The following is a 16,981-nucleotide window of genomic DNA, read 5'->3' as shown; positions in this document are numbered from 1 at the left end:
AACCTTAATTATATATCTTATAAAAAGGTACAGTTTTTGTTTGTACCTTTCAATTCCAAAACCTCTTGGTCAAAATATAAAATAATCATCATACTAATAAACCTTATTTATTATTATACATATTTTAAAAAATTGGATTAATAGATACGTTAGTGTTTATTTATGCAGAATTTTTTATATAAATAAGTAAATAAAATATATTAATTCCCATAATAGGCATGCAGAAAGCTTTACAAAAATGCGCAAGGCTATTATTCGTAAAGCACCCGCAAAATGGATTTAGTCGTCATCTCAGGAGGGGCGCACGCGAATTGAAACTTCTGGTGGGGAAGTCATTTTGTGCCTGACGACAACGAAATAGGTACTTCTGGTGGGGTTACCATGAAATTTAGTTGGTTTATTTTTTAAATATATTTTTTAATATTTTAAAAAATAAAATTATATTTTCATTAAATATATGTTTTTGATTATTTAATTTTTTATTAAGTTAATAATTTATTTTTATTAAGTTAATCTATTATTTATCATAACTCTTTTAATTCAGGTAGTATGTACTCAGTATTAAATAAACAAATTTAACAAATATACTTATATAATCCTAAATTTTAGAACTATAAATTTTAGAACTAAATTAACTATATTTTTATTAGTTTTTTTTTCTATCATTGTATATTATATTTGACTTTTTTTAGTTAAACTTGGGAGATTCTATCTTCTTATTTTTTTTATATACTCTATCTTCTTATTTTTTTTATTCTTTTATTTTTATTATATTTAATATTAATTTTCTTATACAAATTGTTATATACCATCTTGTATTTAATTTTGATTTTTTTAATTACCTCATATTATTTTTTAATTTATTCTTTTAATTATTTACGTTATAATCATTCAAAATTTAATTTTTTAACAAATTTAAGATAAAATGTATCTAAAAGAATTAAATATATAAAAATCTTAAAAATAAATTAGAGAAATGCTAAGAGTTCAGCAAATTTTGTAATTTGTAGCCATTAATTAGCCATCAGTGATATTTTTAATGGTGTGAGTTTACATCTAATGATGAAAAATTGCTCATTTTTCTTTTTAATGTAAAAGGGATATTTAATTTCAAATTTTAATTTTATTAAATATTTATCTTTAAAGATTATTATATAATAAAAATTAAAAAATATAATTTAATTTAAACATTTTAAAATTAATATTAAATATATTTTTTTTAAATATCTATCTTTTAGATAACAATATTTCATAACTTATTGAATATATTTTCGTCATAATTATTTGTTATATATAATTATTTCAAAGCCCCTAATTTACTTTGCGCCAAAAAAATTAAAACTTTACTCATAACCGCCTTTTAGTTTCAGATATTTCAGTTTTTGAGTGCCTTCTCCCATGTAGGTTACCTTGTCAAAAATCCAACTTTCTTTATCAGAACCCTCAATTTTTACTTCAGGGTCAGTTACGCTCTTGATCTCCTCCCTCCTACCCCGTGCTCCGCCGCTCGTGCTTCAGGCTCCTTCTGCGTGCTCTGCCTCCCGTCTGTGGTCGCCGCTGGTGCTTCGCGCTCGACCCTCAAACTCTCAGACCTTCGAACCTCTGGTCTCAAACATCCACCATTCCAGCCTCCAATCCCGCACCTCAGACCACCTCCACCGTTGTGACTCGCGCTTTAGGTAACAGCTTTCAATCGCGAACAACTGCTCTGCCTCCTGCATGTGGGCGCCTCCGCCGGTCTCAGAACTCACGCCCCCGCCAGCCTCAAACACCGCACCTGAGGTGGCCTCATCCACCCTCTAGCTTCGCTGGATTGCCCTTGTTTTCTTCTTCTCTCTGTGCGTCCTCTGCCACTGCCAGGTTCTAATTTTTGTGAGTAGTGATTGTTACATTGCTTTGTTTATCATAAATTTTCTTTCTTCATTGTTAATTTCCTTTCCTCATTGTTTATTGTTAATTTCCTTTTTTTAAATGTTTGATCCATATAACCCTAAACCATAGGTGTTGTTGATTGACTAAACTCTAAAGGGAAACTTTCCATGAAATGCGGTTTGAAGTGTTGGTTTATCCCACTTTAGTTGTTGACATTCAGAATGTTGTCAAATTGGAGTCATAATGTTGCCATGTTGAATGTTAAATAGCATATAGTAACAGCTTTGTCTTGTAGTTGAGCCGTTTAGATATCCTTCAGAGTTGAAAACATTGGTGCCTGCATAGCCAAAAGTGGTACGAGTTGAATGGTATAGAGCGAGATTTTGTACCTTTCTGCAAGAGCGTCTGCTACCTCTCTTTTAGACCAAGGATCTTTGGTTGTAAAATTTTTGTTAATAAACTTGGTAGAAACTAGTAACTTATGTTCATTTTTTATTTTATCAACTTTGAACAGGAACATTATAATTGAAAGTTGAGGCAAAAAATTAGAGCTGCTGCCTCAGAGTAACTATCATTATCAATGATGGCAATGCTTTCGTTTTAATTTTAGTTCAGATAATTTTTTTATGTCTTGTATTTGTCTGTTCCTTCCCCCCCCCCCCCCTCCCCCCTCTCTTTCTCTCTAAATTTGTAAGCAATCTTCTCAAATAAATAAAAAATTCATGCTATCAATAAAAATAAAGCAGATTTGGCAATATATCTCGTGATATCAATTATTTGTTTATAAGCTCGTCTTTGAATTATTAAAACTGCATATTGATCAAAGTGAATTGTAATATTACTAAAGCTCATTTGGTTCTTGCTCAACTTGAGCTAGCTAAACTGTATAGCCTTCTAGGGACTCAATTTTGTTGTGGCCCAAAGGGACTCAATTTTGTTATGGCCCTTGTGACTTTGGAGAGGAAAATACAGAAATACTTTTACTCATCATCATCATGGTGTTAGCTGATGATGTTTGGTGCAGATCTGTAGTAATAATATCCTAGATTCTTAATCAAGTACACTCATTCTATATCAAGAGTCAAGACATTTATTACTTATATTCCTGCAGCTTAAGCATTTCATACTCATGGCTTATGGAATTGCTATTACAATTGGAGCATTATCTCCTGTTCTATGGAGCAAAATTGTTACGGCAATATGATACATGCATATATAGATTATAGTCTTTTATTATGATCATATTAGAAAAATTCATATAATGATATCGATTTGAATAAGTAGTTTGGGGTTTTGACAATCAATAATGAATGCATGTTTTATAGAAAGTTATAAGGCATTTTCAGTTCAATATTTTAATTAGGGGTGAAAACAGGTTAGGTCAGGATCAGGTCAAACTTTTTAGTCTTGTTCTTATTATGTGCAATGTTTTCTTATTCTTTTTTCTTTCCTATCAATTAAAACTATTATATTATAGGAGAAAGCTACGGGAGTAAAACCTTCTCTAGAGGAGGTTTATACTAAATGCCACACCAAAAAGGACAAAAGTTGGATTGACGAAAGATCTGAGAAAGTCATTGTATGTGATGCTAGTTTGTTCTTTTTTTGTCGTTTTCAAAAATAATTTTCACTGTGTTAGTATTTGTTTATGGCATATTTAGTTGTGATTAAAATGAATTGGTTTTGTAGGGCGAATTTAAGAAGCGAAAGACAGAACTTTCTCAAGTAGCTTTATCCTTGAATAATGAGGGAGATATTGAGACATCAGAGGAAAGCCTAGATATACCAGATGATTACACTCTTTGGAACGAATTTATGACAAAGGAGAAAAAGAAAGCTGCTTTTGGTTTAAATTCTTTTGGTTTAGATCTCTCTTTAAAGTTGGATTCCGGAAATTGCTCAGAGACATCCAAAGACAATCTAAATATTGAGCAAGAACTTCACATGTGGAAAGAAAAGGCAAAGAAGCAAGAAATGATCAATGAACAGCAAAAGGTTAAGTTGAATGATGCTGAGCATAAGTTAAAGGATCAAGGACGTCAACTAAAAGCTCAACAAAAAAGAATTGGTTCTACTAAAAAGACATTTCATGCTTTGTATAAAAAGTTGAATCTCCCACTTTTTTCAATCATGTTTGTCTGTTCTTGCGGATGATGAGTTTGGGACAGGCTCTAGTGATGATGAGGATGATAATATGAGTGATTGATGTCTGGAGTATATGTTTTTTCTGATTTAGATTAAGGAATTTTTAGGTGAATTAGTTAGTACATTTGATTTTATTCATGATATTTGACCTTTTTAAAGATTTTTTTTGTTTTAGTTTAATTATTTTTTATTTTAGTTTGATTACATTTATGGACAAGTATTTTAATAATAAATATTTTTTTAACTCTTTTATGGTAATTGGCTTTTTCATGACTTTATTATGTGTTTATAATTTCGATGATGTAATATGAAAAAAAGATTATGATGGTCTTAATATAAAAAGCAAATCGAATACAATTTATTTTCTAAAATATTTATATATTAAATAGCAAATTATTTTGTATGAAAATTATTTGAAATATTATATTAAATTTGTGCGAAAATAATTTTTTGTTTTGTTTAAAATTTGTTTCGAATACGTAAATTCTTTTAAATTAAATTTGTCTGAAATTTAATTAAAAAAATATTTGATTTGTCTAAAATTTGTTCGAAAAAAATTTGTTATATTTGACTAAATTCGTTAGAAATTTGTCTGAAATAGAGTATATTTTTCGTTTGAAATTTGTCTAAAAATCAATATTTTTCTGTTTGAAATTTGTCTGAAATACGTTGTCTTTATGTTGGCTAATCTGTCTGAAATTCGTCTAAAATACCTCGTAATAATTAGAAATCTAGCAGATAAATGTCTATTTGAAATTTCAGACGAAATGTAAATTAGCAACAAGGCTTTTTGGGACAAAAAAAATTTATCCCAATTTTGTTTGAAAGAAAAATTTTGTCCCTAATTTGTTCGAAATTTATTTCAATTTCGTCTCAAAATTCGTCCAAAAAAAGTCCCATTTCTAGTAGTGACATTCTAAGAAACATGCCATGTCAACTTTATCATTAAGTGCAAGAATTCGAGTTTTATATAATAGAATAAATAGAATAGATAGATATTTCATTATTCGTTATTTTAACTTATCTATTATATATATTTTTTATATTTACCATTCAATATATTAAAATACAATTTATATATCTAGATAAAAATTACATAGATATTTAATTAAAAGAGCATTTAATTTTTTAAAATATAATAACAGTTTTAATTTCTTTTATTTTTTATATTTTTTGTATGTTTTTTTAAATAAAAGACAAGCCTATAGCAAAAATAGAAAGAGATTGTAGTATTTATTGAAGAGGAAAAAAACAAATATAATTAAAATTCATACATTTAAAATGTGTTTGAATTTTGAAAAATGAGATGAGACATGAGAATTCACATACATTTGGCTTCAATGAATCTGTTTACACCATTCAACTCAGTGTTCTTTAGCTTTCTTTTTTCTTCTTTTCTATTTCATATGAATTTATCAGTGCCAAACATGCATCATATAGAATATTTTTTAATTCTATCCTAATCTATATATTATCTTTACTAAACAAAATATAAAAGAAAAAAAGATAGTAAATAAATTAAAGTTATTATTATTTAAAGAGACAATAAATATATTAGTACTTTTGTATTTTAAATTAATTAAGATTTAAATGAAAGATAACATTAATTTAAAAAAGTTATATTAAAATTAACTCAAACATATATTTAAATTATAAAAAAAATTGATTTTCATATTTTATAAAATGTCATACTAGTGGTAATTGTAAATATGACGATACTTAAAATTAAATAAAGTAACACAGATAAAACAAATTAAAAAAAATAAAAAATAACTAAATCTTGTATAAAATTTACCTATAAAATTCTGTACCGAAAAATGAATTTAATTTTAGTATATTAATAATATAAAATATTTTATATAATCATTCAATTCAATTAGATTTATCTATTTAGGTCATTATTGAAAAATAAATTTAAAATACCAATATATAATTACTTTAAATTAAGCAACAATTATCAATACTATATAAGGAACACACTATTCTACTAAGAATGATTGCCATAAGGAATAATTTTCTAATTTTTTATATTAATATTAGAAAGTTTATATAATACTATATAATAATATTATCATTATCAATACTATATGATATCAAAACAAAACAATCACCGTGCTAATATAATATTATCAATATTATATAAATCATCTTTGTATTTATTTTTCTGTGTGTATATAATATTTAATTAACTCATTAAAATATATATAATATTTTGTTAATACATATATAATATAAAGTGATTTACAAATTATTTTATTGAATATTAAAAATTAGAGTAATTTATAAATTATTATAAATTCGTATATAATGTGGAATTAAATTTAATGAATTCAATTAGAATAAACAACAAATTATTTATTTTATTTCAGATTTTATAAATGAATAAATTAATTAACTAATATAACAAACTACAATTAATGTAGTAAAATTAATTAAGTAATATATATTATAATAAATTATATTAATATTTAAATATCTAATCAAATCAATTAGCTGATATAATTATGTCATAGTAATAAATTGTATTGAATGAGTTAAAATAATTAAATCGAAAAACACTTTTCGAAGCATGCCACGTCAGCTCCATCATTAAGTGCAAACATCCGATTTTTATATAATAGAATAAATAGATAGATTAAGTAGATAAAATTTTAATAATAATACACGGATAATTGAAATAGTTTATATACGGGTTTTTCAAGTTGTTATTATTATTATTATTATTATTATTATTATTATTATTATTATTATTATTATTGGATAATAAATAAGAATTAGAATTATATCAATATTTTAAAATTAATATAATTAAAATGACTAAAAATATTTAAAATTAATATGCATTATTAATATCATAAGATTTGATCATTTTATGATTAGATCAAATATTCTTATCATGATTACCACGATCGGTGCCATTATTATATTATTATTATTATTATTATTATTATTAAAATAATTAAAAGTATTTTCAATTGATAATTGAAAAATAATTTAATAATGCATCAAATAGTGATTTGATATAATTATAATGAAGATATGTTCCTAAATTAGTATAATTATGTATTATTCATTAAATATTAATTTTATAATTATAATAAAGATATTTTTTATAAAATAATTTAGAATAGAGAAAAGTGTATTCATTTTGGAGGAAAAACGGAGTCACGAGGAATCGATACCTCACCTTCATTAGTTGGCGAAAAATCCAATTTTAGTATATTAAGTAGAAAGAGATAGATAGATAGATAGATAGAATAAATAGAATAGATAGATAATAAAGATATTTTCTTAAATTAGTATAATTATGCATTATTCATTAAATTTTAATTGTAATATTGTAATATAATTATAATAAAGATATTTTTCTAAAATAAATTTATTTAGAGAAATATAAATTGGTTATTAATAATCGGTGTTATTATCATATTATTATTATTATTATTATTATTATTATTATTATTATTAAAATGATTAAAAATTATTTCGATTGATAATTGATAAATAGTTTAATAATGCATTAAATATTGATTTTATATAACTATAATAAAGATATTTTTTAAATTAGTATAATTATGCATTATTACTTAAATGATAATTATAGTATAATTATAATAAAGATATTTTTATAAAATAAATTTAGAAAAAAAAATAGTGCATTCATTTTGGCGAGAAAATGAATTCACGAGAAATCGACACTTCAATTTCATTGGTCGGGAGAAAACTCAATTTTAATATATTATAATTATAATTATAGTTATAATTATAATAATATATAATATAATATAAGTAAATAGATAGAAAGTAAAAATAGGTAGAGTAAATAATAAATAGATCCTAACCTTTTATTTCGAAGATAAATAAGTTTTCAATTAATTAAAAATATAAAAATATTTTTTATTTTTTAAAATATGAAACATCTAAATCTCTCTAAAAAAAATTAATATTTTCTTATATATTTTAAATAAAGAATTTAAATATTTTGTATTTTAGAAAGTTATGGATATTTTTGTATTTTTAGTTAATTAAAAACTTATGTATTTTCGAATTAAAAAGTTAAAAATTTATTTATCTTTTTTCTCAAAAATAAATTATTTGACTTTTTTTATAAATTACTTTTTAATAAAAACGTATATAAAACAAGCGTAGGAAAAAAAAAAAACCAATAAATCCTAGTGAATGTATTTATTGTAGGGTTCAATTGAAATTGACTTTTGGTATTGAAAAGTGAAAAACACTTTAAAAACCCTCCAAACCCCTAATATTATCCGCCTTTCTCTTCCCCTACAAACACGTAAAACTTTTCTTGTTAAAAAACCACAAAGCTCCCCTGACCACACTGCTGCAGCGCTCCTGCCGTCTGTGAGAGTTGCTGCCGCGACCACCAATCCGTCGCCTTACATTGCCAGCAGTGGAGCAGGTAAACCCTTTTTTTTTGGGTAAGAAACCTTGATTTTAATTTGAAAACTCAATATTGTTATTATTGGTTAAAAAAAATGAGCATATAATGATTATGTAAATGCAATTACGGTTTTCCATATCATTGCTGTTTGTTACGAATTTATTTTTGTTGCCTTATGCATGCAAATTGCTTTTTCATCGGAAAAAAATTGTGTTAGCGACAATTAGTTTGGGTTTTAATGCATTTTTAATTATGATATCGTCTACCGGTTGAACTAATGACCATATGCTGATATGCCTCAACATTGTTAATCACTGAGTCAAGTTTTATAACCCTTTTTTTTTTCCCATTGATTCTTGCAGAAAGAAACACCAATAGAGACGGTTTTCAGTTTTGGTGGATAAGAAGACGCTTCATCAATGGGGAAGAGGAAGGAAAGGATTCTCAATCCAGAGCAGTTTGCTCCTGATGGCACTGAGTCTGTGAAGCGGAAAAAGCGCACCAAAGCTCCCAAACAGCACCAGAAGGAAGCCAAGTTGATTGATTCGAACATCACCTCCAAGATCATGAAGGAAGCTTTGATTCAGCAGAAGGAGGAAGAGGAGAATGTCAACAGTTCCTTCCATGAAATTAAAGATCTGCCCATCGACATAGAAGACGAGGATGGCAATATCGATGAATTTCCTGGATTTGACGAGACTCAAAGCCAGTTTGATGGATATGAAGTGAGTGAACACTCTCATTGATGCAAAATTCTCATTTGTAGCACCTTTGAATCGCCTGCATCTTAAAGTGCAAATTATTATATGCTTATTTATATTAGTGTGTTTGATTATTCCTTGTTCATAATATTGAAAATTCAGGAGAATATTAATGAGGAGGACGAGAGAATAATAGAGGCTTTCTTGTCGAACCGGCAGGATCGGCAGAAAACACTTGCAGATCTCATTGTTGAAAAAATAAAAGAAAAGGCTGGTTCTGTTTCTTTGGGTATCATTGGAATTCATCCGCTTTTCCTTTTCGACTTTTGTTGTTTCCTTTTCTTTTGAGGTTTGACTTTTTATTCTTTCTTGTTATTTATGATATTGTTCTTTGTCCAGAACATCAATCGGTGCCTAAATTGGACCAGTTCGTAATTGACTTATACAAGGGGTAATTGTGAATCCAATTCAATTTTCTATGTTCATATAGAGTTCAGATGGACAACTTCCTTTTTGTTGAGATTGTTAGCACCTTGCTATGTGCTTGATATTATGCCCAACTGATTTTCTATTTTCTCTCTGCAGAGTAGGGACAATACTTAGTAAATATACCACTGGTAAATTACCCAAGGCAATCAAACCCGTCCCTTCCATGGCACAATGGGAAGAGATATTGTATTTGACCGAACCTGAGAATTGGTCACCACATGCTTTGTATCAAGTAACTAGGATTTTTGCTTCTAATTTAAATACGAAAAAGGCAGAACGGTTCTACAAGCTTGTCTTGCTTCCAAGAGTGAGAGAGGACATAAGGAAAAGTAAAAAGCTGCATTTTAGTGTATACGAAACTCTCAAAAAGGCATTATACAAACCTGGTGCATTCTTTAAGGGAATTTTGTTTCCACTCTGTGAGGTATGCAATTATTTATACTTTACATTGCTTTGACCTTTTGTGTTTGTAAATCATTTGTTTATATTTTATCAGATAGTATTTGATATGCAATGCAAAATTGATTTGAATCTATAGTAGTATTCTTTAAGCTTTTGGCATATTGAAGACTATTTGATTTCTAAATTTCAAGAAGTTTGAAAGAGCAATTTATATCCGGATTAGTTTGGGTTTAAGTTCTATGTAATGAACAAAAACATGTACGTTTGTTAGTGATCATAATTTGGAATTTGGCTATTGAAGCCAAATAAGATTTATAATGCTAGTTTACACAAACTAGTTTACAATACAATCTATAACTCAACATGTTAATTCATTTTTCTTGTGAAAATCTGACAATATTTTTCACCGTCAGTCTTGCAGATGCGAGAATAGGGAAGCGATCATTATCGGAAGTGCCATGTCAAAGGTTTCTATTCCTTCATTCCATTCTAGGTATGTGAACTTTGTCAATTATGCCTTGTGAAATTATAATATTTGGCAGCATCATTAGTGCTTGGTATCTTACAGTTCAGTAAAATGTGTTGTATAGTGGTTTTTTTGAGTTGGTTTCTTGGACTTTAGTTGGAGAAACATATCATTATTGGTGAAAGGATAGTGTAATTAGTTATGTTCTCTTTGATATTCAATGTTGTTGATCACTTGATGGATGTCTAGATTTTTAGAGGCATCTAATAAAAGAGTGGTGGTGCTTTTTATGGGTGTTGGCCATTGTTAAAAAATCAGTAGCTTTCGGGAGAAGTTTATAATGTTCAAATAATTGGTTTGTATATATGTGCTCTTCAAAGCATGATGCACCTTGTTTAGCAAGATGCATTGTGGACATTGCCCAAATTTAAACCATCACGTGGATTGAATTAAATATTATTATTGTAAGACAGTTTGATGTCAGCTTTGAGCAATAACAACAAAAGAAAATCGATCTTGTTATACAATATTATAGAGGCAGGATAGCCTTGCATTTGCTGCTAGTCAAAGTTTGAAAATTTACTGTTAATGGTGGATACCTGGTGCATAAATGTTAATGTAGAATAAATATAAATTGATTTGTTTGCAATGCAAGACTCACTGAAAACTCTCAATCTATTTACAGTGCTGCGCTATTGAGGCTGGCAAGGATGGAATATTGTGGCACCACAAGGTATTTAATCTTGTAACCATTTATTTATTTTGATAACAAAAAATTTCATTAAGATATAGAAGAGCAAATAGAAAGAAATGGAGGAAAAAAGATCCTCCCAAATAAAAAAATACCATGAAAAACAGTACATCGGTGGATTGTAGCTTTCCAGGCTCTCAACATGTTTGAGTGAAAGTCCTCTGAAGACCATATGCTTTGCACCAAATAGATACTAGATGCCTAGTTCTATCTCAAATAGAGGATGATTTGTTTAGATGTGTATGCATATATTTCCAAAGGTTTTCCTTTCGCTCTTTCCCCCTATGCCCATATAATGTTAATAAAGATGCATACATAATGACAATAACATCAACTGTGAATTGTTATAAAAAAATGAAATAAAGTTAATCTTTAATAGTTAATTAATAAATAATATAGTTCATTAGAAAATGTTCCATGTAACATTAAAGCTTCGGGTTATAACTAGGAGGTTCGACTATTGGAAATGAGAGAAGTTCTTGTTGGGAGAGCCAGGACCACCCCCTTTGGGACCTCTATGGATTGAGTTGGATTAATTGGATTCCCGATAATAGGGCCTGGTAAACCAATGGTCTTCTCCCAAAACATTGGATTCAAAAGATTTTGGACAGCCTTAATGCATTCTGATTTAATTAATTTGCTTTGTTCATGTCTTAGATGATATAGCACTATAAAGCATCCGATCAAAATAGCTTTTCTTCCTTAATATGTCATGGCAATTTGTGGTAATCGTTGCAGCTATTTCATAAAGATTTTACTGGAGAAGAAATATGCTTTGCCGTATCGGGTTGTTGATGCAGTAGTGGCTCACTTTATAAGATTTCTCGACGACACTAGACTAATGCCTGTTATATGGCACCAGACACTTCTTGCATTTGTGCAGAGGTCAGTGATTTGCCATTTCCCTTGATCATTTGATATAAATGTTTCTTCCCACTTGGTTAATGTTTTAAAAAATATTTCTGTGTTATTAAATGTTCTTAGAGTCTTGATGTCCATCAATTTGTTGTCGATGCCTTAATAATCTACCTTGTCCCAGGTAGTAATTATCATCAAATTTCCAGCAGGCTTTCTAATCTAATGTTCTCGATTGAGGTCTCTTTCAGGTACAAAAATGAGCTGCTAAAGGAAGACAAGGATAACTTAAGGATTCTACTTGAAAAGCAAAGTCATAGATTAGTGAGTTCCATATCCCTGTCTGGGCTGCTTTGCTTGTGTTTTAAGTTTCTGGTCATAATTTACTTTCCCTTGCTACAGATTACACCTGAAATTATTAGAGAGCTGAACCACAGCCGAAACCGAGGTGAAAAGGAGGAAGATCTCATGTCAATCTATATCCTTTTGTTAAAGAGATTCTAAATGCTCTGGCTTAATGCATGGACAATTTTAAAGCAATTTTCAATCTTGAGAAATAAGGAATTGTGTATTAAACGTAACATGTCTAGCTCTAAATATTGTGGAACCTCCTAATCATGATTTTGTTTGTCCTTTTATACCTCCTGCCGTTTCCTTGACATACCCAGTACCTTCGCCAGTATCTGTGATTATCAAGCCCATTGAAGAAGATCGTTTTGACATTCCAGAGGTTCCAATGGAGGAGGACTAATTTAATTCTATATGGATCTGGTACAATCTTTAGATTGTTATTAGTAGTTTGTTTCAAGTTTTAATGCTGTTTTATTTATTCATCTTTTTGGTAAGTTGTGTTGATTAATTGTTGGTTAATTGAATAAATATCTGATATGACAATAGTGTCACAGCAGTTTGGATCCTCTTTAGTGAGTGAGGATCTCACTTTAGATTCCAGTTGACAAGGTAATATAAGGGGTTTTACCATTGGATCAATAAATTTTAAGATGGTAATCATTTTTATTTCATTAATCCGGTGGCGCTTTACCATCTGAAAATGATACCTTCACTTCAGAGAACAGGTACAAAAAACAGAAGCTAGAATTTAAACATCCATGGCATAATTTGTTGGTTTAGTAATATTACTAAGTAGTAAATACTGCCTGGTTTGTGTAGTTTTTATCAGCATTATATTCTGAAATAAATAGGTTATTTATTTTTCCTTCCAAAACTTTTAGTGAATGTATGTGTTGGTTTAGCTTTGTACAATCTTGAATCCGTACCTTTTATTTATTTAGATATTTAATTTAGATTTTGAAGCCTTGAAATGCTTGTTTTCCATCGTAGGTTTGTTTTTTGGAGAGAACAAAAATTAGGATTTGCAATCATCTTAAATCAGTGGGTGGCTTTGCAGCTTTAGTATTATATAACAGTATTATTTTCCATTAGAGTAGCAAAATATAATTCATCATGCTAAAGGCAAACTTAATATTTTTTTTAAAAATTTTTTAATGTCAGTTGCTTTTATTATAATTTTGAAGGATATATTCCCTAGGGTGGCTGCACATTGTGTTACTGCTACCGCCAATTTTGGTCCATAACTGGAATATTTTTAAATATTTTATTTATATTTACTGATGATTGGTTATTAGTTTTATTTCTAGGCAAACACTATTATAGGGATTTTTTAAAATAAATAAAATAAATGTTTTAATTACCGAAATAAATAAGTTGTAGTGTTTTTATGAAAATGCTTTGTTTCTCTATTTCGTTTACAGTGTAAAGGAGATAACACGTATTTAAACACACTATTATTTCCATTATCACTATTTTTCATTCGCAATTCCTATATACATTTACAACTAAGTATCCACTATTAATAGATATTTTGGTTTATTTTCGGAAGAAATAAGTAGAAAAGAAGTATTGAAATGTAAGTATCCACTATTAATAGATATTTTGGTTTATTTTCGGAAGAAATAAGTAGAAAAGAAGTATTGAAATGTTTGTGGAGAATATAAATAATTGTACATTCTTTTATAATTGTTGAAAATGTCTTTACGGATCTTATTTACGGTATAAATGTTATAATTATTCACCTATTTCATTTATAATTTTAACGAAATAAGATAATTTTAACGAAATAAGATAAAACGTATTTCGTTTACACTGTAAATGATATATAAATTACATTTTCTATTTGGCCTTATCTCCTGTTATCTTATCTCGTTTATATTGTAAATGAGATAAGAGTAAACGGGATAAAAGAAGCGGACGCATTTCAGTACAAATGTTATAAATTATTTATTTTAATAATTAAAATATTATTTTATTTATTTAAAAAAACCCTATTATAGACTTGTTTTTGTCCAAATTTATAAGTTTGTGTCGTGTGGATAATTAATTGAATTTTTGTTTCACATTGACCATGCTGATATGAGATGAATAGACGCACGCATAACATCTTTTTTTTTGTTTGAACCAGGGTATCCATTAGGTCGGAAATTTAATGACTAATTTCTCGAGTACTGTAGAGGTACACAAAGTGGGCGACCCTCCTAAGCAAGCAAGCTCTATTTCCATCTTCCAGTGAGTATCGAACCCAGGAGAGATAGTTAAGAAACACAGACCCTCATTCATCTGTACCAACTTGCGTTGGTGTACGATAACATCTTTGAGAATATCTTCTTTGATCAAATATATGAATTAGTTTTTTGTACAGTAATATTTTCACTGCACATAATAAATGAATTAATGGTGAAAAGCTTGAGCGGCCAAAAAATTGAGTTGGGTCCTTTTTGGAAGTTTTGGTAAACTAATTTGGTACTTGTGTTCGAATATTTGTAAGAAGATCTTGAACCTATTGCCTTAAAATTTCTGAATCCTAAAGGTGAATTAGGATGGTAATTTCTATCAAACCTATCTTGTAACTTCTATATCACATTGCACATTTTCTTTGACCTTAATGTGATTCGATTTTCCAAATGTCTTATTCACATACACAGTTTAGTTCCACCAACTATATGCCCCCTTGGTACATAGAAACAGTGTGTGTGTTTTTTTTTTTCTTTTTTTCTTTTTTTCTAAATGGGTATGCATGATGAGATGAGATGAGATGAGATGAGATGAGAACACAAAAAACTAACAAAAGATGGAGGATTAAAGGCTGCACGATAATAACGTGATCCACAAGGTTGGATCAAGGATGTGGAGACAAATGAAGCAACATCATCGCATTTTATGAATAATAATAATAATAAATCAAATCAAATAAATTATCTATGTATATTTATTTAATAATTTGTTTTTTTAAATATAATATAGTATTAAATTTTTTATAACTAAAAAATTTATAATTTACTTTTTATTATTCTTATCTCACTAGCATAAAAAATTATAAGATTTTAGCACAGGAAACAAGTAATCTATGCCAAACTTTTTTTTTTTTAATGATATATCACACTTTCTAAGGTAAGAAATTGAGTGTATGTAATGTCTTAATTAGCTCAAGCCAAACAAATTTAATTAAGCTTTTAAAATTAAATTTTACATTTTGTTTTGTTTAAATACCTAAGCTTATAGTACCTTTTTAAAAAATAAAAAATAAAAAACTTAAAGATTAAGAACCATAAGATTTCAATTTTGAAGTTAGGAATAAACTACAAATTGAATTAGTGTTACCTGCATATGATTTATTGACAAAAGATCACCGACAAAATTAGGTTAGACAGAGATATATAATAGTATATAAGCTAAGTACCATTTAATTCAATTAAGCTAACTTCATTATTGCGATTGTATTAAAATAGTTTATTCTTATTACCTGGCTAGGAGGAAAATTCCCCTACCCTCCCCGATCTTTTTTCTTTCTTGCTTTTCATGTTTACAAGTTGTCCATATATGAATTAAGGTCGTGATTGGTTAGTGTCTTTGATATAGATAGATACATATATAAATATACAAAAAAATAGAAACACAAAAATACATAAAATTTTTAATGTATTTAATGATAATATATAAAATACACATATATAAAATAAATGTCAATTTTATTTTTTTAATATACTTCATCACTATTATAATCACCATTATTTTCTACCATTTACTACTACGAAAATTTTAACATTAACCTAAATTACTACCAAAAACTCAACAAAAGAATTATATCAATAATTAAATCAATAATTATTATTGTAAAAAAATAAAAATAATTGAACCAAACATGAACAAAGAAAAAAAAAAAGGAAAAACTACCAAAAGTACCCATGAAATTTACAAACGCGGACAAAAGTACTCATAAACTAAGAAAATTAATGATGTACCCATGGAAGATGGGTTTCGTATGACAAAAGTATCCAAATCCTAATTTTTTTATTAATTTTTTAATAAAATTTCCAAACTACCCTCACTCTCAACCTCAACTCACTTTTTCAACCTTCTATAACCCAATTTGTACCTTTAAAACCTTTGTCATGGAGTCCAAAACTACTCCTATAATAGACCAGACCAAAATCAATGGTGGTGGTGGTGGTAGAGGACTTCGACCGATTCCTAGCAAATAAATTTAGTATGATGAGCGCTTTTCTATTTTTTTCGTCAATTCCTTCACACAAAGAAAGCCCTCAAATTAAGAAAAAAAGGAAAAAAAACAAATGAAACGATTAAAACTGTTCCTTTATGATTCTTTCTCTGATTCTTCATCGGTATTGATTGATTCTTTTGTTAATTTCGGTGCTGCAATCCTCTGTTGCGTTATTATCCAAAATTTTTACCATAAAAGGTTTATTTCATCTATTGTAGGAGTAGTTTTGGACTCCATGACAAGTTTTAAAGGTGCATGTTGAGTTATGGAAGATTATAAAAGTGAGTTGAGGTTGAGGGTGGGGATAGTTTGAAAATTTTAT

At 28.1% G+C, this 16,981-nt stretch overlaps 1 protein-coding gene and 1 long non-coding RNA gene across 4 annotated transcripts; both read left to right on the top strand.

Moving 5' to 3' along the window:
- Window positions 1-1,318: 1,318 nt before the first annotated feature.
- Window positions 1,319-4,275, top strand: LOC112702499 (uncharacterized). Its single transcript, XR_003154160.3, has 3 exons — window positions 1,319-1,872; window positions 3,350-3,451; window positions 3,562-4,275. It is a non-coding gene; the product is annotated as an uncharacterized lncRNA (long non-coding RNA).
- A 3,941-nt stretch (window positions 4,276-8,216) lies between these two features.
- LOC112702498 (bystin) lies at window positions 8,217-15,062 on the top strand. Of its 3 annotated transcripts, none has more exons than XM_025753554.3 (12): window positions 8,217-8,437; window positions 8,782-9,144; window positions 9,283-9,409; window positions 9,520-9,571; window positions 9,706-10,033; window positions 10,425-10,504; window positions 11,163-11,210; window positions 11,967-12,113; window positions 12,335-12,407; window positions 12,486-12,561; window positions 12,755-12,854; window positions 14,563-15,062. In XM_025753554.3, exons 2-11 carry the CDS (start codon window positions 8,839-8,841, stop codon window positions 12,832-12,834), a joined length of 1,317 nt encoding a protein of 438 aa, XP_025609339.1. In that variant the 5' UTR covers window positions 8,217-8,437; window positions 8,782-8,838; the 3' UTR covers window positions 12,835-12,854; window positions 14,563-15,062. The 3 variants fall into 3 exon arrangements, with proteins under 3 accessions (XP_025609339.1, XP_025609338.1, XP_072055239.1); XM_025753553.3 differs by lacking the exon at window positions 14,563-15,062 and adding an exon at window positions 13,425-13,556; XM_072199138.1 differs by having other exon boundaries at window positions 8,234-8,456.
- The last annotated feature ends 1,919 nt before the right edge of the window (window positions 15,063-16,981 follow it).

This window comes from Arachis hypogaea, chromosome 7 (assembly GCF_003086295.3).
Source record: "Arachis hypogaea cultivar Tifrunner chromosome 7, arahy.Tifrunner.gnm2.J5K5, whole genome shotgun sequence".
Classification (NCBI taxonomy): Eukaryota; Viridiplantae; Streptophyta; class Magnoliopsida; order Fabales; family Fabaceae; genus Arachis; species Arachis hypogaea.
Note: the sequence above shows the minus strand (reverse complement) of the source record. Positions and strands in the feature narration are given on the sequence as shown.